Source organism: Pygocentrus nattereri, chromosome 19 (assembly GCF_015220715.1).
Source record: "Pygocentrus nattereri isolate fPygNat1 chromosome 19, fPygNat1.pri, whole genome shotgun sequence".
Taxonomy (NCBI): Eukaryota; Metazoa; Chordata; class Actinopteri; order Characiformes; family Serrasalmidae; genus Pygocentrus; species Pygocentrus nattereri.
Genome location: NC_051229.1, coordinates 10,400,200 through 10,427,975, shown reverse-complemented (window position 1 = coordinate 10,427,975; position 27,776 = coordinate 10,400,200). Strand labels below are relative to the sequence as shown.

At 36.4% G+C, this 27,776-nt stretch overlaps 1 protein-coding gene across 3 annotated transcripts; it reads right to left on the bottom strand.

Annotated features, from left to right (window-relative positions):
- Window positions 1-1,881: 1,881 nt before the first annotated feature.
- On the bottom strand, window positions 1,882-27,030 carry LOC108414169 (SLAM family member 9-like). 3 transcript variants are annotated; one of them, XM_037531053.1, is made up of 9 exons: window positions 26,105-27,030; window positions 21,793-21,882; window positions 12,549-12,845; window positions 7,674-7,937; window positions 7,471-7,584; window positions 6,052-6,092; window positions 5,765-5,884; window positions 3,554-3,610; window positions 1,882-3,343 (listed from the first exon to the last, which is right to left on the bottom strand). In XM_037531053.1, the coding sequence occupies exons 2-9, from the start codon at window positions 21,845-21,847 to the stop codon at window positions 3,239-3,241; spliced, it is 1,053 nt and encodes a 350-aa protein (XP_037386950.1). In that variant the 5' UTR covers window positions 21,848-21,882; window positions 26,105-27,030; the 3' UTR covers window positions 1,882-3,238. The 3 variants fall into 3 exon arrangements, with proteins under 3 accessions (XP_037386950.1, XP_037386951.1, XP_017542477.1); XM_037531054.1 differs by having other exon boundaries at window positions 3,554-3,607; XM_017686988.2 differs by lacking the exon at window positions 26,105-27,030 and having other exon boundaries at window positions 21,793-21,954.
- Window positions 27,031-27,776: the final 746 nt, after the last annotated feature.

Sequence of the window (27,776 nt, the reverse complement as noted above, 5' to 3'; positions counted from 1 at the left end):
ATAAGATATTGCTTATAGCATAAAAAAAAGAAAATGCTCAAAAGTTCTCAAATTCTCAATACTTGCTCTTCTTTCTGTAAAAGACTGTCTGCAGGTTTACCCATAAGACTTGAACAGTTAAAGTAGTTAAAGGGAAAAGCTCTACCATGCTAACTTACTTAATCTATTTGTTTAATTCTTGCTAATTTACAGACAAATGATTTGTTGTTAAGACAATTAAAAGTGTGTCACACTTCTTTTGCATGGGAAAAAAGTACACACACATTTATATTTAGTTATATAGTTACTTTCAGTTCTGCTTCTGACTCTAAAGATATTTGGTTAGCACAACAAAGTTGTTTCTGCTGATCTTCTGACACCCACAAAAGATGAGAATACTGTGAGTCAAGCATGTGTCAACCATGTGCCAACCATGTGTCTACAACTGTTATCTGTACTTAATTTAAAGTACTTAAAGCCAAATTTGCAAAGCCATATATGTCTGTAATCACCCAGGGATGTGTATCATATGAGTAGATAGTCATATGTGGATTGCTGTCATTGTTTTTATTATTATTATTATTAATTAATTTATTATTATTTTTAATAAAAGCGGAAAGTTCAATGAAACCTATGTCCAGCTAAAGTCTGGGTCAATAAAATGTTTGGTAAGTCATGTTAGGCCATTTTCTGCAGAAACTTGCTAAATGAAAGATTAATATACTCTATCTATAAATAGATTTATAGATTTTTCAGCTTTATTCGATACTGATGATACACCCACACTGTACATACTTCTACAACAATGCCAAAGGGTTCATTTTGTAAGGTGGTGAACTATTTAAGATAATGAATGAGTTAAATTCAATGTGTGTTTTATGTATATTTAGTTACACTAGTTTCTGTCATTTAAAAGGTGTGCAAATGTACAACTTTTTTATTTCACAAATCCAATCCAATATGCTTTGGCACATTAAACAAAAGAATGTTATGATAATAATATAGGACATTGTTATAGTTGTATGGAAAGGTTTGGGCGCCCCATGTCAAATTACAAGTGAAAGTATCCTACACAGAGAGCACACTTCACATCTACTGCATACTATTACTATTTATTGTCAGAATTCAACATATTGAGAAAAGGCTGGCATGTTTTGTATGGATTTCCATTTTTTCCAATGTGTTAAATTCTGCCAATAAACAGTAATTCTGCATTGAAATGTACATTAGTGTGTTCTGTGTAGAGGATTTATTAAAACTCATTTTACTGAACTAACAAAATGGTATTTTACTGGTTGTGTTGAAACTTCTTCATTCTCCAGATAAAATCAGACACACGCCCACGCTGTTTTCTGTCTGGGTGACTGACGCATTATTGAATTTCCCCCAAACCTTTAAAATCCCCCAAAGCTATGATATCTTCAGCTACAGAGGGATGTCTTTGCCTTAAACAGGCCTTGCCTAAAACTGCTCCCTCCTTGCTACTGCACTCCATTTTCTCCTTTATCTACCCTTTGTTCATGATTTGGGATGTCTGGAAAATTCATGTGTGGAAAAGTTATTGTTTGGCAATGTGCTTCAGTTGTTAAGAGGCCAGTGTGAGCTGACACAGTTCCTTTGGAATGACAACAAATGACAAATAATTAAAATCTTAAGCAATAAATAAATAAATACATTTCAGTGTTGTCCGATTGTGTGGTTTCCCACCAAATTGGGCAGATTTTGGCTGGATTTAATAGGGGGAAGGCGCTTTGTTAGACAAAATTTGGACTGGTTTGTCATTATTTAGGTGGTATTACACAAATTTAATAATGTTTAACATATGCATTAGTAAAGTGCATTGTTTAATATATATAATCAGTAATGTAGACACGTAGACAACTCATGAAACATAGCACAAACCACGGTAAGACACACTTTTAATTAAGCCGAGATACATATTTACATATGAATACAGTACTTCAACCTGTAAACATATAGTGAAACCCAACAAATCTATTTACATCTATATACATTGGATGCAAAAAAAATGTAATAAATAAGTGGGGATGGTGGGGAAAGGTAAGTTAACACATCCTCTACTGAGAACACACTTTGGCTCATTTTAATGCCCAGTTACTGTTTAACTGCTTGCTGAATGTAACTAACCAGCGAAAAACATGGCGCATTTTAAATTATATATTCATTTTTTTCCCAGTAAATTCAGTGAATAAGCCGTACGTCTAAATTAAAATGTGGAGAAGTGTGTTCTTTGCAGAGGATGTGCTAACTTCCTTTCACTCTATAAATCCACAAAACATAATTTGACTGTGAAATATTTGCATAAGAATAGGGATTGTTGATCAGACTACCATCTGTTATTTGTTTACCTAGGGCAATATAAGATAAGCTCGATGGAACTCTACAGTTAAGTGACATGACATGAGAGTAGGCAGGCCTGGTCAGCAGTAGCTAATAGATATGTAATAAGCCTGGGATTTTTAACCCCTTAAAATCACAGGCTTATTACACACCAAGCCTTATTCTTCAGTAACTACAGGGACTTCAATGCAGTGATCTACTAGAATAGATTTACATGCTTTAATGTCCTAAAAACACATTCATTTTCTCATACTGTACATCTACATTCACCCTCTGTCTGAAACGCTCTATTAGAGCTCCTGTGTCATTAAAGACCCGCTCCAAAAAAAGCCCAGTGTGCTCTGATTGGTTACCTTCTTCACTCTGTTCTGATTGGTCAACTGCTAGAGTGGCATCCAGCCACAAGTTCTGTCCCTACACAACTATGGTGCTGCTAAGTTGACATTCTTGGGCCAATGAGCAAGAAACTTAACCCTGTCTGCTCCAGTGGCACCATATCATGGTTGACCCTGTACTCTGCCCCCAGCTTTCTAAGCTGGGATATATGAAGAAAAGAGCTTGATGCACTGTGCAAGTAAATTGACAATAAAAGTACTTAAGCATACCGTAACTGCAATTATCCATTACTAGTTGAAATTAACATATCATTGCACATGGACTACGTAACATTATTGATATTGTCAATGTCTACAAGTTTCACATTTATATATATAGCTAGCGTTGCACCAACATAATAATGCAAACCATGTAAGCACCCCAGCAGAAATTTACATTATCAAAGACTTCTTACTGAACTTAAAACTGAAAATATTGTCACTACCAGTTTTGTGAACTCCCACAAGAAGGCTGTGAAATCACTCGGAATCTTCTTAGTCAACTGTGTAAATCAAGAGTGGCTTTATTTTCTCACACCTGATGCGGCTTCATCCAATTTGGCTTGATTCACAGCTTTGTTGGGTTTTGAAACTACAGCATAAATGGTTTCAGGCTTCGAAAATTGAATCTATGTGAGTAAAAGAACATGGAAAAAGCACAAGTATTTAACATTCAGTTTACAGATCCATAATGAAATAAAAGAATTATTACACAATAAAACACGTTTTCAGCTTTTCAATCAACAAAAGTATCACAAACTCTTGTATGGATAACAACGCTGAAGCTTCTATGCTCTAAAAGCTCTTTTATTACATGACTGGCATTTAGTTCTCCTTACCTGATCTGGAACTGATTCATAGGTGTTAGGAACAGTGATATCCGCTGAGATTGACTGCTTGAAGAAAAGAAACAACATATGATTAATAAAAATAGTATCAGCAATAACAAAATATGATTCAAAGCATATATAAGCTCCTTTTGCAAAAATTGCATGAGGTTAAATAATATATCACTCAATCAAGTTACAAATTGTAAACAAATTTGGCAGAGACAAGTTGGGGAATAATCATACAGAGGCCTACTGTTAGAACAGAACTGTGTTTAGACAAAATATATACTTTTCTTACATTTTCAGTTGTACTGATTATGTACATACAGTACTGTGCAAAACAGCCATTAAGTACAAGTTATTCATTTTTGTAGATATATTTCTAAGGAGAAATAGATATGACAATTGAGTTGCATAAGAAAAGAGTAAAGTAAAATAAATGAAAAACTATGAATGATTATCCTACAAAAAGGGAAATGGGACCCCTAACAACCACGCAAGACCTGATAGACCATTAATACTGACCCCATCAGATAAATAGCACTTTCATCTTTGAGAGAGAGGAGAAAATCAAGCTTCACTCTTGCTTCAAATCTACAAAACACTGACAGGTGGGATGGTAGCCTAGTGGTAAGAGAGGTTCAAATCCCAAGAGACTGATTGGATATTTTTGTTCATGTAACTCACTTGGCCCCCCCAATGACAGCTTTCCTCTTGTAGGATCAATAAAAGGCTAACAAAACATTGTCCATAGTGCTTCTGTGTTTTGGCACTAAAAGGATATGTAGCTGCAAAAAGCCCTTATTGAGAAAAGGAAATAGACAAAAAAGAATAAAATGTGCAAATCAAACAAAGTGGCTGGTGTTCTCAGAACAATGAACTGGTGACCCCAGAGTCCAGACGTCACCATCACTGGGATTTGTGAGAAACAGAAGAAGACACAACATCTATAGCTGTGGAGATATTTCTGCAGATTTCTCAGTAAAACTGAAAGCACATCTCCTAAAAAGAATGCAAAGCAAAATGTGGACACACTAAATGCTGAAAATTCACAGTATATTTAATTGCTGAGGCTTTAAATATATTTTCTGATTTGTTTCCTGATGCTGAATAAATTGTACTATCATAAGACAAAGTCAGTGATACATTTGTTTTCACCCAGAAGACCAGAGAAGCACAAACATGCCTTAATGTGATCACAGTAGGCACTGTAAATGCATCTGAAAGTAATAATTTATTTATTAAACCTTTTAATTAGCTAATCACACAAACTGTGCATACAACTGTGTACTAACTGTGGTGACTAATGTGGCTCAAGGTTTAAATGGTGCAGTAAAACAGAGGAGCCGTCAATGAGCTTGGGGCTAAAGAGAGAATGCAAGTTCAGTAAAGAGATAGCAATTATAATTAATGAAATAATGCATCTTTCGCAACAAAACATTCAAAATATATTACTACTATATTCTTCTTCTATATATAAATATACTATAGTTCAAAAAATACATTTTGGCAAATAATAACATGGAAAGTCATTGGGCATATTGTGGAGGAGTTCTGAGACTTGAAGTATTTTCTGTTGGCAAATTCAAACAGTAAAAAAGTGTTACATGCATTACATTAGCATTTGGCTGACGCTCTTATCCAGAGCGACTTACAATTTGATCATTTTACACAATTGACCTGACTGCATGTCTTTTGGACTGTGGGAGGAAACCGGAGAACCCGGAGGAAACCCACGCAGGCACGGGGAGAACATGCAAACTCCACACAGAGAGGACCCCGGTCACCCGGCTGGGGAATCGAACCCAGGCCCTCCTTGCTGTGAGGCGACAGCGCTACCCACCACGCCACCGTGCCGCCATGCAAAACTGACAATCAATAGTGGTCACTGGCCACCACCCAATTTTTATTCAATTCTTCATTAATTGTCTATCTATGAGTGAGAGAAACTGCTGGTGCAAATGGGTTATAGGCTCATATCCATCCTTCACCAAGCAGAGAACTTTTTCTACACTGCAGCTCTAATCAGGCCTTTTTGACTGTGAATAAAAATGATTGCATGAATATTTTCCTGTAGTTTTAATGGTATCACTTTCACAGCTCTAACTGCATTAAACAGATCTGGATCTACACATACACCTACATATGTCTGATGGACATACATTGTCCATCAGAAATCAATATAAATGACAAATTTTTGTACATGCTGGACATTTTCACCTCATTTTCAGGAACTGGAGTCTGATTGGACTGTCCTGTACTTGCAGGTTTCTTCCCTACAAAACTGTACACAGTAGAAGGGCTCTCCAGCGCCATAGTTGGTGTTGTTGCACCATTGTTCTGTAAACATGATTAAGCCACATAGTCATTTATAAACACAACATGCTGTGTTTCATCTTACCTTCCATAGAATATCTAGCATGAATTAACAATATAAATCTTAAATCCATAAATTCGCATTATTAATGTCCAAATGTCTACAGGAATAAGAGTTATTTAAATCTTACCTCGACTTCTGCATAGACTGTGTTCTCACACTGTGTGGGACCTACACAGTTTTGAATGAAAAATAAAAAATTAACCCTCCCAAATTTCCAAAAGTATTTTGTTTAACTTCTATACAGCCTTTATTACTGATTCTCAGTTTGTGTTACAGGCTAAATTACTATTATGATTATTATGACTATCACAGACATTTCACAATGAGTAAGAGGAAGGAGTAAAGGAGGGCTTCAACATAACCTTTCCATACTGATCCACAGTTCCTGCATGATCCTGACTAGCCTAGATTCAGCCCTGTCCTAAATGGTCAAAGTTTCTGTGAATAACTAAATAGACTACATTTCCCATAACCTTACAGAGCCCCTGAGGGGACATGGTGTATTTGTTTTTTTTTTTAGGTTGAAAGAGACGTGGTGTATTTTTTTTTTTTTTAAGGTAAAAATCTGGTGCACACCGGATGCTATCAGGTGAGCACCAGATACTATCAAGTGAGTACCTGATACTATGTGGTGAGCACCAGATGCTATCAGGTGAGCACCCAATACTATCAAGTGAGAACCAGATACTGTGTGTTAAGCACCTGATACTATGAGGTGAGCACTACATGCTATGAGGTTGAGCACCCAATACTATCAAGCGTGCACCTGATACTATGTGGTGAGCTGTTTACAGCGTTTACTAGCTTGGCTACAAAAGCATCTTAAATTAGATTTCAGACTTTTTTTGTAAACTGTAACTTTGGTATTTATCTTTTTTGATTTGTGTCATTGTCTTATATGATTTTAAATTAGTACTCATGGTTTCTGCTGTTACTGTTGAGCTTTATCACCTGTCTGTAAAGCACTTTGAGCTGCCACTGGTATGAAAATGCTCTGTATATATAAAGATTTTGTTGTTATTACTATATAGTAAAACACCCCATCAGATGTCCATAAATGTACCTACTGGTCTAAGAATTATGAAAATACATTTCTTGAATGAAGTATGTGATAAAGTTTGTATCTGATAATATACCAAATGTTCCAAATATATTAGAATTGTATTACTCCATGGCTAAGATGACTTTATTAAAGTTTGAAAGTTCATTGTACTGCAGTTTTGCTATGCTCTGTAGTGCATTTCAAGCTACTCATATTAATGTAAGGACTTCTTCCCAGTTCTGCTTTGACTTAGATAACACTAAGAAATAAACATAAATTCACTATAAACATAGTGGTGCTATGCCAGAGGACATTTGCAAGGATTGGCCCATCAGTGTATACTGAATTGATGTGGTTCTAGAAGTGAAGGTCTTCTTATATGAGCTTTATCACTATGATCCAGAAGAGATTTCTCTTAGGTCTGATATCAATAAATACCCTATTAGACACATTTGCTGCTTAGAATTAATTAATCTCAAATTGAACATAAATAAAAGACAATACCTGTTGATCTTTTCCGGTGACAATGTAAAAGAGTAATGATGATGATGATGACAAATAGAATGGATCCCACTGCAATCCCCAGCCATAGCATAGTGTTGGACGGCTTGTGTCCTCCTAATGGGTGGGGGACGGTTATAAATCTTACAACAGAAGCACAGAATGGGTTCAAAATATGGGATGTGTTTTAGCATGGGAGTGCTCACCTTCATCAGCACAGTGTTGTTTAAGTTCTGTCATCTCCAAAACTTTGTTCTTGTGGTTGACTGGGTTGCTATGGTTACAGATGATCCTGCTGCCATTGACTGACAGGGAAAGGGTGATGCCTCCAGGTGATGTCACTGCCTTCTCCTTACAGGCTTTCCTATAGCAGCTGGAGTTGATAGAGAAGTCATGACCTCTACAGGTGACAGTGATGTTACAGGTGTCGTTGCTTAGCTGGTGATTTAGGACTGGAGCCTCCACTGGATCTGAGGTATACAGACATACAGATCACTGCAGTGTAGGTAAATAGCCTAAAAGTTTCATTAAGTCCCCTTTTCACAGTAGCCGTAACTTGCAATTTCTGTCTGTTTTGGAGGCCCTTCAGATTTTTGCACAATGCATTTTTTTAATTGAATAAGGCTATATTCCTATGTTTGATTTATAACTGAAGGTGAACTGGATTTTCATATTCATTGGAAAAAATGTTTTAGAATGTTTTAATGCTATTTTTCATGGTTTCAATTGTACTGGATTGTTGGATATGTAGTTGTGCTGACTGTTTTATCTTAGCATGGCTATCTTTGTGGAGAGGTCTGAATGGTTTTCACAACAAAGACTTCTCACTCCCTTTCACCTCTCATTGCTCACTAGCAGCTCAACACCGAGTCTCAACATTTGCTATAATTATACACAGTGCATTTAAAACATTCTTTGTCTGTACATATGACCTATACTCGTGCATGCTACCTGCAATGACTCACTGCACAACTTTGATTTTGAATATAAGCAGTTCCCTAAACTTTCAGATGTAGCAAAAAATACACTGGACTCTACATTCACAGAAGTAAATGTTCTTCAGGCAAGTAAATCCTTTCCATCCGGTAAGGCTGCTTAAACCTGATGGGTTTGGCTGTAGGTTCTATAAAGCTTTTTCCTCTAAACTTGCCCCGCTGATTTTGAGAATGTTATTAAATTCTTTGGACAATAGAAAACTCCCAAAGATATTATATGAGGCTAATATATGTCTCATCTTAAAGAAGGTGAAGGATGCTACTGATCCTCCTTCTTTTAGACCCATCTCTTCCTCCAAAAAATATTCTCTAAGATCTTGGCACTGGCAATACATATTTCAGAAATTGTGCATTTAGACCAAACGGGGTTTATATTTAATAGATTTTTGTTTTGTTTTGTAATGTCTGGCTTCTGCTGAATATTCTCTACTCAAATCATAATGTAGATTTGCCTGAAGCCATAATTTCACTAGATGCTCAAAAGGCATTCGATCAAATTAAATGGCCATATATGTTTAATGTTGTTAATCAATTTGGCTTTGGAGATATATCTTTGTTTTTCCCCCAACTTCATCTATACTTCATCCATTAACCATTATATTAACATTATTAAATTGTACAGAGAGGTGCAACAAGGCGATCCTCTGTTTCCTCTGCTTTTTAATATTGCTTTGGAGTTGCTGGCTATTGAAATAAGGAATCACCCAAAAATACATGGTGTTACATTTGAGGAAGTGGAATGTTTGGTTAGTCTCTATGCTGATGATTTATTGTTGAACATCTCAGTTCCAGCCATGTTTGTTCCTAGTCTTTTATAGTATGTAAATTTGTTTGGTAAATATCAGGATATACTATCAGCTAGGCCAAAAGCGAGTTTTTTCCTCTGCCTGGAACCTTAGATCCTATTTTCTTTAATGCACTACCATTTAAAGTGTTTGAATATTTTACTTAAAGTGGGATTCCTTAAAGTGCCAAGGAATCCCAAATTGTTGATAAAGGTTAAAATTCTTAAGCATAGTAGAAAAACTTAAGGCAGACATAGATTGTTGACATCTGCTTACTATGGTGAGCTGAGTCAATGCAATTAAAATGGTGATACTACCTAGATGTACATATTTTTCGAAACCTCCCCATTTTTGTAATTGCTACATTCTTTAAACAAGTAGATTCAATAATAATGCAATTTGTATGGGGTTATAAAACAGCACATATTTTGAAAATTAATCTACAAAAGCCCTATTCATATGGAGGATTGGCTTTATCAGTGTTTGAATATTACTGGGCTGCAAATGTGTGCAAAAGAGTTCTTATATTCTGGAAATTGGGATCTTCGTACAGTTGAATGTTAAAGTATAGGCCATGTTGGGTTGATCTGAAATTTAAATCAATTAAAGGAGCTTCTTTGGTAGGTTTTCAATCAAACAAAGTCTGGTTGTGGGGTGACTGGCAACAATTTCACATTGAAGAATTCACTTAAAATATTGAAACAAATTCCTGAAATCTCCTGCAGCCTCCATTCATACACCTCTCTTCCTTAATCATCTTTTAGCACTTTTCCATACGGGCCCAGAAAGGGTTATCTAGTATTGGTGATCTATTTACAGAAAATAAATTTGCATCATTTTTACAGTTGAGAGATAAATATAGTCTTGCTCATGCAAATTACATTTATAAACCAACAGATCATCCATTTGTCTTATTAACTCTTACTCTCCAGCACCTAATATCTAAGTTTGTTTCACTCTTATTTCCCTCTTCAGACACTGACCAATTCAGGGAGGCATGGGCTGTAGATATTGGCACTTCTTAGTCCGAGGAGGTCTGAGAGGAGAGTCTGTCCAGAATCTCATATTGCTCCAGCAATTCAAAGTACAGGCTGATACAGTTCAAGGTCCTGTACAGACTCCATTACTCAAAAACTAAACCATCTATAATCTACGGATCAGTATCTTCACTTTGTGACAAATGTGAGATTGCAGGTGGCACCTTGGCCCATCAGTTTTGGTTCTGTCCAGTCTTACATGATTTTTTATCCAATATATTTTTATTTCTTTCTAATCTACTTGACATCCACACATCTCCTGATCCTGTTGTTGATTTTTCCCAAATTCAGCAGCAGGTTCAAATGGCCAGTATGGTCGCTAATAAAAAGGTCATTCTTCTCAAGTGGAAATCATCCTCAGCCCCTTGTTTTTAAAAAAATGGCTGTCTGAGATGACATACATTGTCCAGGTGGAGATATTGAGATGCTGCGATAAAATCTGTTTTTCTTTCATTCTCTCCCTCCCTCCCTTTTTTTTTTTGTGTGTGTCTGGATGTTGGATTGTGCTGGGATATGGGAGTGTATTCAAAATGTTTCTGTTTGTTATAAATGTAAAATTATAAATAAAATAAAATAAAAAACAAACAATAATAAAATAAATAAAAATAATCCTGTATAGTCATGTGAAAAAAGGAGGACAACCTATTAAATATTTAGTTTTTTATTAAGAAATGTGACATAGTGACACATTTTTGATCTTCCTTCAAACAATATCTACAGATAAAGGTGATGTAATTGCATCACTTTTGCAAAAACAATATAAATTTAACTTTATTTATAAAAAAAAAAAGAAAGGTGCCCATGTCTACTAAGGAAAAGTTAGGGCACCCTATATGGTATTTGGCTGATATAACCTCAGTTAGAAATAGAACCATCTTCCAGTCTCTGACAATGATTGGGAGAAAGTTCTTCCCACTCATCCATACAGAATTCCTTCAGCTATGTGATGTTTGAGGGGTTTCTTCCATGCACAGCCTGTTTCAAATAATTTCACAGGGTCTCAGTAGGATTCAGATCCAGGCTTTGGCCATTCCAGAGCTCTCCACTTCTTTCTTTTGAGCCATTCCTTGGTGGATTTACTGTAATGTTTTGGGTCTTTGTCATGTTGTATGGTCCACCTCCGCTTCATCTTCAATTTGTGAATAGATGGTCTTACATTTCCTGAAGCACCCTCTGATACAAAAAATAATTCATAGTGGAATCAATGATGGAGAGATTGCCAGGCCCTGCTACAGCAAAGCAGCCCCAAACCCTGACGTTCCCACTTCCATGTTTCATAGTTGGTATGAGGTTCTTGTGCTCAAATGCTGTGTTTGGTTTGTGCCAAACGTGTTCTGTTACTGTGCCCAAATAATGCAACTTTGGATTTACCTGTCCAAAGCACATCGTTCCAGAAGTCCAGTTCTTTGTTTAGGTGTTTTCTGGCAAAATCTTTGCTTTGCCCTGATTTTTTTTTTTTTTTTTTTTTTTGACAACAAAGGTTTCCTCTTTGCCCACCTCCCATGGAAATCAAACATGTGCTGTGTCTTTCTGATGGCAAATGCATGTATTTTGATATTTACTTATAGGTCCTATGATGACTTCTTCATGCATCTTGTAATCTGCTATTGGGCTGAACATGCTAGAATGGCCTGATCTGGCCATGTTGGCATTTGTTTTAAATGTTCTCCTCTAGTAAATTATTTTCTGCATAGTGGAAAGGCTGATTTTTAATTGTTCTATATTGTTTAAAATTGTTTAAAAACCCTTCCCAGATTCAAATGCATCTACAACCTTCTTTCAGAAGGTTTGAATATTTTGGATCTTGCTGGTGACACCACTTAAGGAAACCAAACCAAACATTTGAGGTTTAAAAAGACAGGCTCCTCAAAAATTCTCTCTAAAGATGCCCTAATCATTTGCTACTAATGTGGTGCACCTGATTCTACTTTGTTTTTTTGAGTGTTAAAAATTTGTGTCCTAACTTTGTCCTCACAAGAAAATTGCATTTCTATTAATTATATTTTACTATTTTTTCAAACCATTACTACAGTTTTATGTGTTTAGTTATTACTTCCATTTCTCAATATTGTTAAAATGAAGATCAAATGTTTATATGTTTAAATATGTTAAGAAAGAAAAGGTTTTCATGGGCTGTCATAATTTTTTCACAAGACTGTATGTACATGGTTAAATAATGAATAGAAACATATAAGATTTGACTGATAACAGCAGTGTTGTGTCATGATGTTTCCTCTTACTGACTGATTTTCTATAAGACTTACCCAACACAGAGAGTCTGTACTCAGCAACAACTGTTTTCTGTGTACCAGATGCTTTTGCTTGATACAGTCCACTATCATTCTTCTGTAAGTTCTTCAGTGTCAGACTGTAGGTTTCCTCATTGAACTCCACTCTGCCTTCATAAGCAGTAGATGGTTTCTTTGTTTTACCTTCAGTATAATATTTTAGAACACTCTTAGTTCCATTAAAAACCCAGAGAAAGTCATCAAACGTCGGTACAGTATGTTGTATGTCCAGATAAACAGAACTGCCAACCAATCCAAACACATCACTGGATTCTGTAGAAAAACAACAAAGACAGATAATTTGATTATATTCTGGTTAAGCTGTAATGTACATTAGTTCTGTTAAGTTGTTTTTGGTTTAAGGTAACTGTACTTCAGTTATTCATAATTCATTAAAAAACAACTCTACCGCCATCATATCATCATTTACCTGAAGAAAAAAAAATTCTGCTGTTTCTCCACAACTTTTCTCTTTTTCTCTACTTACTTCCCACTTTGCTCTCTCTCCTCTCTCCTTCTCTAAGTTTTGCTTTTACTGCTATTTCCATTTCAGTCTTTCGTAATTGCTAAAACACATTAAACAATTTCATGTGGTTCGCTTAGTTTTTTCTTTTAATCTATTGCCTAAAAGAGAACCTCTTTGCCAAAAATTCAGGCAAATTTCCAAATACACACAGTGCAAATCTGCTAAAGATATATATTTTTTGCATAACAGTAAACATATATGTCATCACAAAGCTGTTTATCCACATGTTCATCTGTCAACTGCCATTTAATACTCAAAAATCCAGTTACTATAATGAAACACAGATAACACACTGTTTTCGTTTTTGGTTTACAAACTAACCATGAAGGACCAGATCTGCAAAAATAAAATTCAAAAATCCAGTTAAAAATAAATGACTTATATATACATGATTAATATACAAATTAGAATGGCAAAGAATAATGATAATGAATATAAAAATAAATATACATCAAAATGAATATATTAATAAATAAAACATTACATAAATTAATGTCTGCATATACTTGTATATCAATTTATTAATTTCCCGTTCTCACTAATTTTTGTCTTATATTTAAGTTATTTGTTAATATTTGTTATTTAAGATTCTTTATTAACATTGTTTCTTTATGAACATTTTATTCATTTATTTCCATAACTATTAATTTGTATATTTATTCATTTCTCTTTTTATTTATTTCTGTATTTCCTTCTCCTCATGTTAATAAAGGGGCTGTCAGTCAATGATGTGTCTTAATATTCCTATTGGTTGATCGATATCAGATTCTATAGATCAAACCTACAGTGTATCAAAAAAGTTGCCAGTGGTTTAGACATTAATGGCTGTATATTGAGTTATTTTGAGGGAAGAATAAATTTACATTGTTATATAAGCTGCACACAGACTACTTTTCATTGTGTCAAAGTGTCATTTTGTCAGTGTGGTCCCATGAAATGATAAACTTAAATATCTGCAGAAATGTGAGGGGTGTACTCACTTTTGTGATACACTGTACATGTCTTGCTCTATCAGTGGTATTTAAGTACAACAATGGCTGCTGACAGGCTGCACACAGCCAGAGATCTGAGATTCTCAGCTGATCTGGCTGAAAATACAGGTGCAGGTTATTTACTGTTTTGTGTGGAGGCTGTGGCAAACAGTTTGTTTCAATAAAGAAATTCAGAATTAAAAACATTAAATAATGAAATTAATTAATTAATGAAGAATGAATAAATGAATCAATAAATAAAGTAAACACATTAAAAAAAATTGATATGGGAAAAATGTAAATATGGCATTAATAAAATATATAACTGTATAATATAATATAACTGTAGAAAAAGGAAATGTGTATAATTACAATTAAAATAATCAAAATATACACTATTCAGTTATTTTTCATTGATTCATTTGTTTTTTAGTTTTGTCTATTTTTTATTTTGGCAAATCTGGTCCTTCCTACTAACAAGCTGAATTGTTCACACATATTTCTAAAGATAAAACAGATACTAATAATGGAGTTTGGATGCATAAAAAGGGACTCTAGTTGCTTAGTAAAATGTAAACCAAAAATTAAACAAGGATCAGAGGAAGAGGTCACTTAGGACAACAGACTACTCCCTCTGGATAAACTGTAAACCTACCCAATTGAATTCCTAATGTTACTATACAATCTAGCTATGACACTCCAGTTTAAAACTGGACAGTGTTAAAGCTTGTAATATTAAACTACTTAGAGACTTCAAATACTATAGACTTATAAAAGCTGTTAGCAGCCATGACCTAGACCAACAGTTATGTTGTTTTTAGTCAAGAGTTTTCATGCAATAATTAATTTTTGCACTAGCCTATCACATTATAATAGCACATTTTTGGATAGCAACCAATGTATAATTATGGCTTTATATTGATCATTTATATTGATATAGATATGAAGTTAAAAGACTTCTCTCTAGTAATACTACAAAAGAAAACTACAATAGTAAACCTCACAAAGATTATGAACATACATAAATATGCAATATGTAGGTCACTTTATAGTCAGACTTTCCACCAATGGACCCTTACAATATATTTGCCAGAATTTGAACCCTGGATAGTTTATAGCTTTAGACAATAAAGAACCATATGATACTTTTGGCCCAGAAAAGCGTTCATATTCTGATTTCTGTCTTTGGTTCAGCTGCGGAAAGACATGTTTATTGTCTCAGCATATCTAAGCACAATATGTGACTTAACCAAGATTGAGTATTTATACAGTAGCAGACCTGCCTACTAAAATGTTTTAAAAACAATGTATAATAGATGCTACAGTGTGCCAACTTAGACCTAGACATAAACCTCCCTCCACCATCTGTAATTGACAAGCCATGATTAATGCTCTGGTCTATAAGTGTTGCCTGAAATTCATTGTAAATTTTAGTTAGCATGGTATGTACAATATGCCCAGGCTTACTGTTTGGATCTCCTGCCGCAATCCATCATTCTACTGACAAATACTCCTACTTGGGATTTCACAATATCATTTAGTACACTGTTGCTTTTCAAGAGTAGGCAACATAGCACCATCACTGTGCTATTGTAGCAGCATGAAAATGATTTGTTTCTGAATATTTTAGGTGAACTTTTTTTTATGGTTAGTTGGGGGTAGGCAGAGGTGGGGTTATGTAGTACACTTAACTAAAATATATTTAAAAAGTCGGAGACCACTGGTGAAAATGTTTTTATTTTGCATTTCTTTCTGATTTAATGCAAAGTTGTTCATTTCAAATGATATTTTCTGCATTACAATTTGAGTTAAATGTAGAATCTTCGAATGTTCACATGAATTTCAGAATTTATTTTATTATTTTGCAACTCCATCTTATGCTTTTATGACAGCATACACTCAAGTTGGCATAATTTCCATATATTTGTTTAAAGAACTCTGGTCAATTTCAGAAATTTGCTACAATTTGAATTGTGGCCTAGAAATAGTGCAAAATTTGCAGTATTTCTTCTTCATTTTAACAATGGTACTGTCAAGTTGGGACCGGGGGGCCACAGCTGGGTTGGCCTCCCCAGTGGTCTCCCTAGTGGCCATCTTGGTGAGCTACATTTGCATGTACTATTCATTTAAATCAACAATGTATATTTTTCAACAATTTCTGGATCTTGGGGTCTTGTTCATGATGGGAAGAGAGATTGTGAGTCCTTTCTGGACTAAGTGGTTAACAATGATGAAGATGATGATGACGATGATGATATTTTTCACAATATTTAATGTGAAAGAAAATAACAAAAAATAATAATAAAGCAGCTAGCATGCCACTGTCACTGGTGTCACAGTGTCCCCCAGTCTACTCCTGCACAGTGTACTGCCAGATGACAGTCTCTTTATAGAGACTCTATCATAATGTGCACAATTTCAGGACCATTTGTATGGACCACAATTTGCCCAATTTCAGGACCATTTGTATGGACCACAATTTGCCCAATTTCAGGACCATTTGTATGGGCCACAATGTGCACAATTTCAGGACCATTTGTATGGACCACAATGTGCACAATTTCAAGAGCCAGTATAGACCATAGTGCAAAAGATTTCAGAAGCATCAATTTACAGTTGCAATCAAATTTATTCAACACCTATTGAAAATTAGGTTTGTTAGCAAAATTTACAAAATTTCAGCAGGGTGTTCTTTTCAACATATACTTCTTTATTCCTACTCCAGATGTACTGCTGATCTATAGATCCAAAAAGTTCCAGTTTTGTTCCTAGAGCTTTTGTGGCTTTTTAATATGGTTTTCAACACATTGGACTTTTTGTAAACAGACTCACTTTTCAGAATAATGTAGTATAATGTAATAATGTAATAATGTTTACAAAAAAGCAAGGCTGAGACTCTCTCTCTTCAGGAGGCTAAGGAGTTTTAACACCAGCAAACTCACTCTGATCATGGTCTACAGATCACTCATAGAAATTATTCTTAGTTTCAATATTGTGTCTTGGTACGGGAACCTCTCATTTAAGCAAAGAAATAAACTGGCCCAGGTGGCTAACCAGGCCAGTAAGATTATTGGATATAAACAACTGTAACTCCAGAACTTATACATCCGGGCATAACGAGGCAACCCAGATCTACAAGGACCCTACCCACCCCCTTCATTCATCATTCCAGTTGCTGCCATCAGGCAGGAGACTTAAGGTTCCACTAGCTCGAAAGAATGGGTAAAAAAATCATTTGTGCCCACTGCTGTGAGCATTCTAAATAAGGACATAATAAATAACCCCCTACATAGTTCATGTCCATCATTGCTGTAATTGTTTTTAAGTGTTTTATGTGTCTATGTATGTATTTCTGTGCCAGATTGCCAAAGACAAATCTCCATTTTATGCAAATTTAATGGGACAATGAAGTTTTCTTATTTTATCTTAAAATCTTTGGAGGGGTTTGAAAAAGCAGTTGCAGCATTGAAACCCAAGAATATTATTAAAATGGAGGCCACTGACCATGAGGAATGGCCTAAAATTCCTCAGGAATGCTGCAAGAAGCTGGTGTCTGGCTGTGCATCACATCTGCAGCAGGTCATAACAGCAAAAGGCTGCTCTATTAACTATTAAACACATATAATGAAGGGGTTGAATCATTCTGAGACTGCAGTAGTCATTAAAAATGGCAGTTTTATGTTGAATTTGGAGAAACCACTTGCTATATTGAGCTATATAAACTTTTCTTGCAAATTTAGCAAATAAACGTAATTTCCAAATTCAATTAGACCACAATTCAGGAGTGACAACATAGACCACAGTATATTTGATTTCTGAACCATCTATATGGACTACAATGTGCTGTTTTCACGAACGTCCATGTAGATCACAATGTGAAAGATTTCAGGAGCATCTATATAGTGAATGCTTTCACACTTAAAGGCCTCAGCAGTGATCATGCAGGAAAAGGGATAAAAAAAAGAAAAGCCAGCACTTACAGATGATGCCTCTGTCTGAAAATAATCTTTATCCATGGCCTTACTCAGTGCTGGAGTGGGTCATCTGGAAAGTTGGGAGAATTCCCAGTGGGCTGCTTACTGTGTGCTGAAGTATAAACTCACACGTTTAAGCACAAGAATGCTGAAAAAAGTATATTACATTTAGCTGTATATCTGTAGTAATTTTGGGGTTAAACAAGTGGCTCCCACCTCAAGTTATACAGCTTTGTTTTGCTGATTACTGAGACTTGTACAGAAAATTGAGCTTAGATGAAGCTGAAGATAGCTTCAGCCCCAGTTCCATCTTAAATTATGTAGCGGTTACATTCAGACGCCTGGACGAACGATAGCAGGATTTTTTTTTTAAGATGGAACAGAAATTTGAATAAACTGACTTCAGCCTCAAGAGATTGTGTGAATCTGGCCACAACATTATCCAGTCTGCTGTTGGCTGACACAACTCTACTGAGTTTATTATATTTGCTTCAGTTCGTTACCAGTATGCTAGCGTTTAGATTTTAAGCTCCATTTGCTATCAAAGTTCAAAGTTCAATTTCTTTCTGTCCAAAGCCGAAAATAACTGTAAAATCATTGTTGTGAATTTGGTACTTACAGTGCTGTTTTACTACATAAGCTGGCATGGGCTTTATGAAAATGTCAAAACAAACATTTCACATTACTTCAGTGCGTCAACACATCACAAGACCATAAATAGACCATAAACATGTTTCATGCCCACTGTGGCAATATGCTTTTGTCTAGAGTGATTAGGTTTAAGTGTTTAAGACTGCTGTGTTGTATTTCCCTGTTTTCACACATCAGCTGTTTGATTTAACTTTCTATTCTATTCTATTCTATTCTATTCTATTCTAACTTTCATATCACCCTCATCATGTCTATCTGCTGTGGCAGTAACTTGAGTTTTTCGCTTCGATAATTATTAGGTTTTAGGTTCATTCATTTTGTCAGACTTTAACTTTTCGTCTTCTCTGGGCAGAAGTTGTGTCTGTGGTATACCCTAATGTAATGACATTGCAGTTTTTTGTTTTGTTTGTATGTGTGTGTGTGTATGTTTAGTTGGGGTGGGCTGGTCTACATCATGTAACTACGCGTCTAAAAACAAATCCCACTCTGGCCTGGCCTTACTCAACCTTCCTGTCATGCTCAGGTCAAATTTGACCGATTTACAACTTAAAACACTCATAAATATTATGTTTTACATCTGATTGCCTCAAAGCCTTATGATATCATCCATACTATGCACTTGAACATATAAAAGTGATCACCTCTTTTATTGAATTTTGAGTGTTTAATCAATTGTTACACCCGTGGTGCTCCCGGTCAAAAGTGACCGCCATAGGAAACGAATGGGTATCCAGACTATATTCATCCATCAGACAGAAAACATCCTCATACACCACCCCCCCAACTCACTCACTCTATTTGTATTTTCACAGCAGTTATTTTAATTCTATAAATTCAGGTTAAACACTACTTTGAGACATTGTTCACAGCTAAAGAATGTTGAATAAAAATATGGTGGTGAAAAATGTTTTTTTGTGCTAATTTAAGAGCAGTTAAAACAGACCAGTCAATTTTGACCAGGAACACTAAAGTAAGGGGCGGGAGGTGAAGAGAATAGGAGGGTTAAAGGAATTAGCTGATCTGATGTTCAGTATTGACGGCTAAAATAAAAATGAACAGTTTTTCTTTGTTGAAATTCCAACAATATACATCTCAAATTCTTGTAAAGCAAGTCTGTTCTAGACAAGTAAGCTTTTGTAGAAGTTTTAGTATAAATCATTATGAACGCTCAGTTCCACAAATACATACCTATAATCCTCAGTAACACACACACACACACACACACACACACACACACACACACACACACACACTTTCTAAGCCACTTATCCTTGTGGGATGCAGGGAGAGAGCTGAATTATGAAAGGAGCTGAGCTGAAACCTATCCCAGCAGTCATTGGGTGGAAGGCAGGAAACACCCTGGACAGGTTGCTAGTCCACCACAGAGCAGACAGACAGACAGGCACAGCGTTTTAGTGTGTCCAATTCACCTGACTGCATGTCTTTGAATTATGTATGGAAACCAGAGCACCTGAAAGAAACCCACTCAGACACGGGTAGAACATGCACACTCCACACAGAAAGGACCTACCCACTGCACTGAGTAACAATACATCCATTTTTAAAAATCAATTAGCTACGTTTTTTTAAAAATACTTTTTTCTTCAAGTACATTTTGGAGCGTGCACTTTTATACTTCACCTGTCGAAGTAGCTTCAAGTGGAGGATACAATACTTTGTGCCACTTTAGGCTCATTTCATCAGTAGTTGACAATAAATTTAAAGACGTTAAAAGAATGTCCTGTTTCCCTCATTTCTACTCCTTCTCTCAATTTGTCCTGCTCCTTTCATCTACGCTGCATTTTACCAGGGTGGAAGAGGAGCAGCAGGAAGGGAAGGTTGAGGACAGGAACAATAGCAAATGTTTCTGGACACAGCTGAAGAGTTTTTCTATTTATGAAGAATCAGGGGATGGGGTCCTGCTGCCAGGAGAGATTTCCGAATAATCCCCCTCACAATTCAGTGTTTTAATCAGCCAATCAACAGAACTTTTACTAAGTAGCCTATGTTATTTTACATTAACGAACTGGGTTTATGTGAAAAGAGAGCACAGTCCAGTGAGCAGTTAGTTTTATTCTCGCATGTATGATTTTTCTTCTTAAGCAGTTTTCAAATGATGGGTGCCGAATGCTAATATGTGTTATCATTATTTGTAATGAAGTCAGTCAATGAGTCTTTATGTGAAATGAATGCTTATAAAATTCATAGTACATGTTAATCTGTGTGTGAGAAGCTGCTGACAGCGCAGAGAGTATCCGTAAAATATATCACAAACAGCGATTATCGAATTCCATGCACTAGCCATCAATATGAAGCATGATCTACTACAAGCCTTTTAGCATTCCTGCTAGTTGGCTAATGCAGAAGGAATCCAGATAGCTAATTTTACTGCTAGGAAACCAAATATTACGTCTATATGATAGCCACTACATCAGGGCATGTCCGTCACCATGGGGGTATTCCCAGTGGTCTGTCAACCAAAAAGATTGAGTTCCACTACTTGTTAGCTATGTTAAGGTAATCTAGTGTAACTTTTTTTGGTAAACCACAAAGTAGAGCTAAATGATTTACAAAGAACATAAATGTTTTTAGAAAAAACACTGAAAAGAAACTGTTAAGAGCAGATAACAAGAAACAGACTAGCCTGAACCATAAAATGCAGACACTTCATAAGGTAAGGCAAGGTGTGAGTGCAACTGTTCTCCACTCTACAGCACTGAGAAACCACTTAACTGGTCATTACAAAAGTCTACAAGAATCTTAGGACTAAACCTGCTCAGTTTTCTGACCTCAGTGCCATATAACTAAAGGATAAACTGTAAAAACAAGCCCACACGTGCCTATGTGTTTGAAAAGAGTGGCAGAAACATGTTGGGTAATTTTCTGTTTAAACATTTGAACTAAATGCCTCATGTTTGAAAAGCTGCAGTATAAAAAGTTCCATTTTAAGTGTTCCTCCAAGACTGTAGCATGGTTTAGTGTAAGTGATAGATGATGACTGCTTTGTCTATGATATGAACATGGATCAAGATAAATTCTGAAGAGAATACAGATAAACCTCTGTACTGCGTTAGGCATAAGTTTAGATTTTTCTTTACCTGTAATCGAGACGAAACTGAAGAGAACAAAGATCAGCCGCGCTACCACCGCCATCGTGTGAGGAAGTTTCTAAACCAAGGAAGTAAGTTCTATGAAGTAAGCACATGTTAATACCCAATAGTTAACGAGACATGAAAAAGAAAGAAATAAGTAAAGAAAAATGAGAATAAATAAATAAATAACTAAATAGTGTAAAATAAATTTACAACCCCAATTCCAATGGAGTTTGGACGTTGTGTAAAACACAAATAAAAACTGAATACAATGACTTGCAAATCCTTTTCAACCTATATTCAATAGAATACACTACAAAGACAAGATATTTGAGGTTCAAACTGATAAACTTTATTGCAAATATTCACTCATTTTGAATTTGATGCCTGCAACACGTTCCAAAGAAGTTGGGGCAGGGGCAACAAAAGACTGGGAAAGTTGAGGAATGCTCAAAAAACACCTGTTTGGAACATTCCACAGGTGAACAGGTTAATGAAGGTTAAGGAAACAGGTTAAGGAAACAGGTGAGGCTCATGATTGGGTATAAAGGGAGCATCCCTGAAGGGCTCAGTCATTCACAAGCAAGGATGGGGCCATTGCGTGAGCAAATAGTCCAACAGTTTAAGGACAACATTTCTCAATGTGCAATTGCAATGAATTTAGGGATTTCATCATTTACAGTCCATAATATCATCAAAAGATTCAGAGAATCTTGAGAAATCTCTGAAAGTAAGGGGCAAGGCAGAAAACCAACAGTGAATGCCTGTGACCTTTGATCCCTCAGGCGGCACTGCAATAAAAACCGACATCATTCTGCAATCGATATTACACATTATTTCAGCAAGACAATGCCAAGCCACATTCTGCACGTGTTACAACAGCCTGGCTTAGTAGTAAAATAGTGCAGGTACTAGACTGGCCTGCCTGCAGTCCAGACCTGTGTGGAATGTGGCGCGTTATGAAGCGCAAAATACGACAACGGAGACCCCGGACTGTTGAGCAAGTGAAGTTGTACATCAAGCAAGAATGAGAAAGAATTCCACCTACAAAGCTTCAACAACTAGTGTCCTCAGTTCCCAAACACTTATTGAGTGTTGTTAAAAGGAAAGGTGATGTAACACAGTGGTAAACATGCCACTGTCCCAACTTCTTTGGAACGTGTTGCAGGCATCAAATTCAAAATGAGTGAATATTTGCAAAAAACAATAAAGTTTATCCATTTGAACATTAAATATCTTGTCTTTGTAGTGTATTCTATTGAATATAGGTTGAAAAGGATTTGCAAATCATCGTATTCTGTTTTTATCTATGTTTTACACAACGTCCCAACTTCATCGGAATTGGGGTTGTAGTTAATATACTATATGGTACACACTATTTGGAGATTTTAGGACATGTCCATTCTAAATCCATGGGCATTAATATGGAGTTGGTTCCCCCTTTACAGCTATAACAGCTTCCACTCTTCTGGGAAGCTAGTGAGTGTGTGTCTGGGAATTTTTATCCATTCATCCAGAAGAGCATTTGTGAATTTCTGCTCTACTTCATCCCAAAGGTGTTCGATGGGGTTGAGGTCAGGGTTCTCTGTGGGCCAGTCAAGTTCTTCCATACCAAACTCACCCAGTCATGCCTTTATGGACCTTGTTTTATACTCTGGGGTTCAGTCAGGCTGGAAAAGAAAAGTACCTTCCCCAAACTGTTCTCACAAAGTTGAAAGCATAGAATTGTCCAAAATGTTTTGGTTTCCTGAAGCATTAGGATTTGCCATTAGGATTTTCACTGGAAGTAAGGGGCCTAGGCCAACCCTGAAAAACAACCCTATAACATAACATCCCTCCTCCACCAAATTTTACAGTTGGCACAATGCAGTCAGGCAGGTAACTTTCTCCTGGCATTCACCAAACCAAACCAAGGCTTGTCAATGGGTGTGGCTGAAATACCTGAACTCAAAAATTAGTAGATGTGTACCAAAACTTTTGTCCATATACTGTATGCATAACATAAAAATAAGTCATTATACTATAATGCTGAAGCTGATAAAGCACAGCAGGAATCAACTCGACATTCTGTGGAACCTTATCAGAATTACAATCAAAATCTTCATCACCATGTACCAGGTGTATGAGGAATTTCTCTTGGTGCAGATGTCAACATAATACAATTTAAACTCAATGAAATAAATACAGCCAGGTCCAGACGTATTTGGACTGTGACACCATTTTTGTCATTTTAACTCTGTACACCACCACAGTAGTTTTCAAATGAAACAGTTAAGTGATTAAAATGTAGACTTTCAACTTTAAGTTTGGGGTTTAACAAAAATATTACATGAACTTTTTAGTACAGTAATTTTTACATAGGCCCTCCATTTTTAAAGGGTCACAGTAATCAGACTAACATAATTATAAATGCAAAGATTATTTTCAATGACTGCCTGAAGTCTGAAACCCATGGACATTGTCAAATACTGAGTTTCCTCCTTTGAGATGCTTTGCCAAGCCTTTACTGCAGCTGTGTTCAGTTGCTGCTTGTTTGTGGGTCTTTCTGCCTTCAGTTTTGTCTTTAGTAAGTGAAAAGCACGCTCAGTTGGGTTGAGGTCAGGTCATTTAAAAACATTTAACTTCATTGCCTTCAGAAGCTTTCAAGTTGCTTTTACAGTAGGTTTTGAGTCTAGGCACTGCATCACATTTTATCCACTGGAGGGCACCTTTTGGGACACTATCATGTAGGGGTGGCATAGATGTCACTTCATAACGGCACCCTTTTCCATTTTTGAGAGACCCATAGAGAACATCAAGTTTAGACCATTGTAGGGGTACCTTATAAGAGAGCATCATGTTCTCTCCACTAGAAGGGCACTCATTAAGAAATTTTCTAGAGGTCTAGAGAACACACATCATCATAACTTATTGTACGAAGGGGCTCCCTTGAGGTCATTTAATCATTTTGTCCCATGTGAATCACAGTCAATAGGGCACTTCCTCTTCTTTTGCCTCTTCTTTATATAAATTTTCCATTCTACCTTAAATGGTGAGGCAGTTATATTCTTGCGTTGGGCAAGCAGTCATTGGCCAAAGACACCTATACATTTATTCAAACAGAAGAATGTATGGCGCATCCAATGTTGTGCCTGAAGCTATTTTTTTTCACTAGGAATCCTCAACAATTTAACAGAAACTGTATTGAATTTGACTAGTTTAATTTGAGCTGAAATGGACTTTTAAACTCTTTCCTTTCTTCATGAGAAGTACTTCTCAAATTATTGTAGACTGGCAATATGAGCACCATTAAAAAGTAGATGTATAGTATTATACCAGAATCTAAAAAAAGACAGGTCATGTTTTAAATGGATGTCTACAAGATAAGCTGCTTCTGAGCTCCGAGGTTACCCTTACCAAAAACCATATCCTTCCTGCTCAGCCCATGACCTCAGAAAGGAACAGTTTCTCAAGTCTGGATCTGACAGTTTACTTCTCACATCAGCTCTACAGTACTGGTGCCAATATGAAGAGCTAGAAAAGAGGCTTCAGTTTAGAGGAGGCAAAACTGAGGCTTTAGTCACTGAGACAACTAATAAAAATAATAGGCAACTGTGTGAGGCTGCTCTGTATATTAGGGAGTGCACATGGAAGGTAAATAGATGAATGTTTTTCAGTGGATGTTACTTGTTTTAAGGACCCTGTCTGTGACTGAATCAGTCCACCTGCTCACCGTATTGTACAACCTCCCTGGGTATAACTGAAGGTAGCTGCTATTAGATAAGAGCTTCAGTTAGCTTTAGAAAGGTGTGGGTGTGCAACCACCACTGAGTCAGATGTTCCATTTTATTTTATTCAGCGTCTATAATGCATGACATTTTGTCCATTTCATTTTGAGCTGGAACAAGTGAATCACCTGTCACAATGCGAGCATGTATGAGAGGAAAGGGGAAGCTATTACAATAGCAATAGCATCACCTTCCGGGGGCGCTTCATAGTGTGCGACTCGAGTAGCGGCTCGTCATATGTGTTATTTATTTATTTATTTTTCTTTGCATGTTTTGTATGTCGGGATGTATTTACATGGACGTAGCAATGTTTGTGGTGTTTTTCTTATTTTTATGGATGTTTTTGAGCCCTTGTTGCTTTAGTTGGGAAACTGCCCTTGGCATGGGCCAAGATCGCGGTACTACCATGGAGACAATCATTCTCACCCGCGAGTTTCTCCTGTATTTACAGGCTTCAACAAATGGCGTTGTGCCAGTTAGCATTCCCACAGAGCTTTGCAGATCAGTTTTTAAGAAGAATCGTCAGAAAAGAGGGAGAAGAGTTGGAATACCGTAGACTTAGAAGTATGGGTCTCGGTGACCGTCGCAAGCTTCCTGCACTGCCAATAGTCCTTCTTTCCAACATGCAATCTATCTGAAATAAGATGGATGAAGTGGAAGCGTGGGTTAAATTCAGACATGAAGGGAAGGAAGCATGTCTTTACTGAAACATGGCTTAGTGAATTAGACCGGGACGAAGAACTGTTAATAAGTGGGTTTAGTAGCCCACTTCGACTGGACCGGTCTCCTGAGATAACTAACAAGCACCGTGGAGGAGGTGTGTGCTTCTATGTTAACCAGAGGTACTGTAACACAGTGGTGGTTCGGGAGAGGATGTATACGCCAGATATTGAACTGCTGACAATTTCACTCCGCCCTCATTATTTGCCTCGTGAATTTCAACAGGTATTTTTCACAATAGTGTACATACACCCGCGAGCAAATGCTCCCAAGTTCATTCTTGGTGATTTTAACCATTGCAAACTGGACAAAACTCTTTTTGTTTTGATCAATATGTGAGTTGTACTACTACACGAAAAAACCATGATTGATCTTTGTTATGGTTCTTTGACTGGTGCTTATAAATCCTTGTCAATGCCTGCTTTTGGGGCATCTGATGCCCTTGTACAAACGTTCCTTCAGACGCCTTGAGCCTAAGGTGAGAACAGTAAAGATTTGGTCAGAAGACAGTATTTCCTGTCTTAAAGCATGTTTTGATTGTACAGACTGGCAGTGTTTCTATGATGCTTGTGATGATATTAATGAACTGGCTGGTCTCATCTTACATCACATTTTGTGTTTTTCATTATTATTCCAAATAAAAAGGTTGTTATTCATCCAAATAATAAACCTTAGGTAACAAAAGAGCTCAAAACGACACTCAATAAAAAGAAAAGGATTTTTTTTTATCGGAAATCCTCTGGATAAAAAGCTTGTCTCCAGAGAGGTACGAAATGAAATTAGGAGGGCAAAAATGAAATATAGGGAAAAGTTTCAGCTTCAGCTTACTGCTGATGCCCATATGGAAAAAAATGATCACATTTTAAATAGATCATTTCATTTTCAACATTTATATCAAACACTGAAGTACATTAAGCAAAAAAATATTTTCAGAGCACATCAGGGCACAGATCTGTGGATTTTTTTTTTTGCCAATCTAATCACAAACGGACGTCATGCATTTTTATCTTATATATTTCTATTTCAGTCATGGCAGATGTGAATGTAACAGAGTGATATAGGGTTAATTTGAATTGAATTGTTTTACTTGTTAACCGTCTGGTATGTACAACCTTCCAATGAGCACCTGAATGCAGCATAAGAAATACTGATTTAAACAGCTGCAAAGCTCACCTAGTTTGCTCTTTAGTGGACACTGCTAGACCATTTACTGCTAGTGATAGGTGGTACAGCTCAACTCAGAAGCTAAGGTTACCTAACTAATATTCTTCAATTTCCAAAGTATTTTACACAGGGTGACACATGACTCTGAACACGTTACATTAATGATTATGACACATATTGCTTATAATGTTGGACATGGCAGCACTGTCCTCTCTGGCAGTACTACACAGAGTATGAAGTGCTCCACCATATTTGAGGCAGATCATGCATACTGGGCTCACAGCTGTGGAGTGGTGTGTTCAGAAGACCTGTCACTCCAAATCAGGTGATCAACAAAGA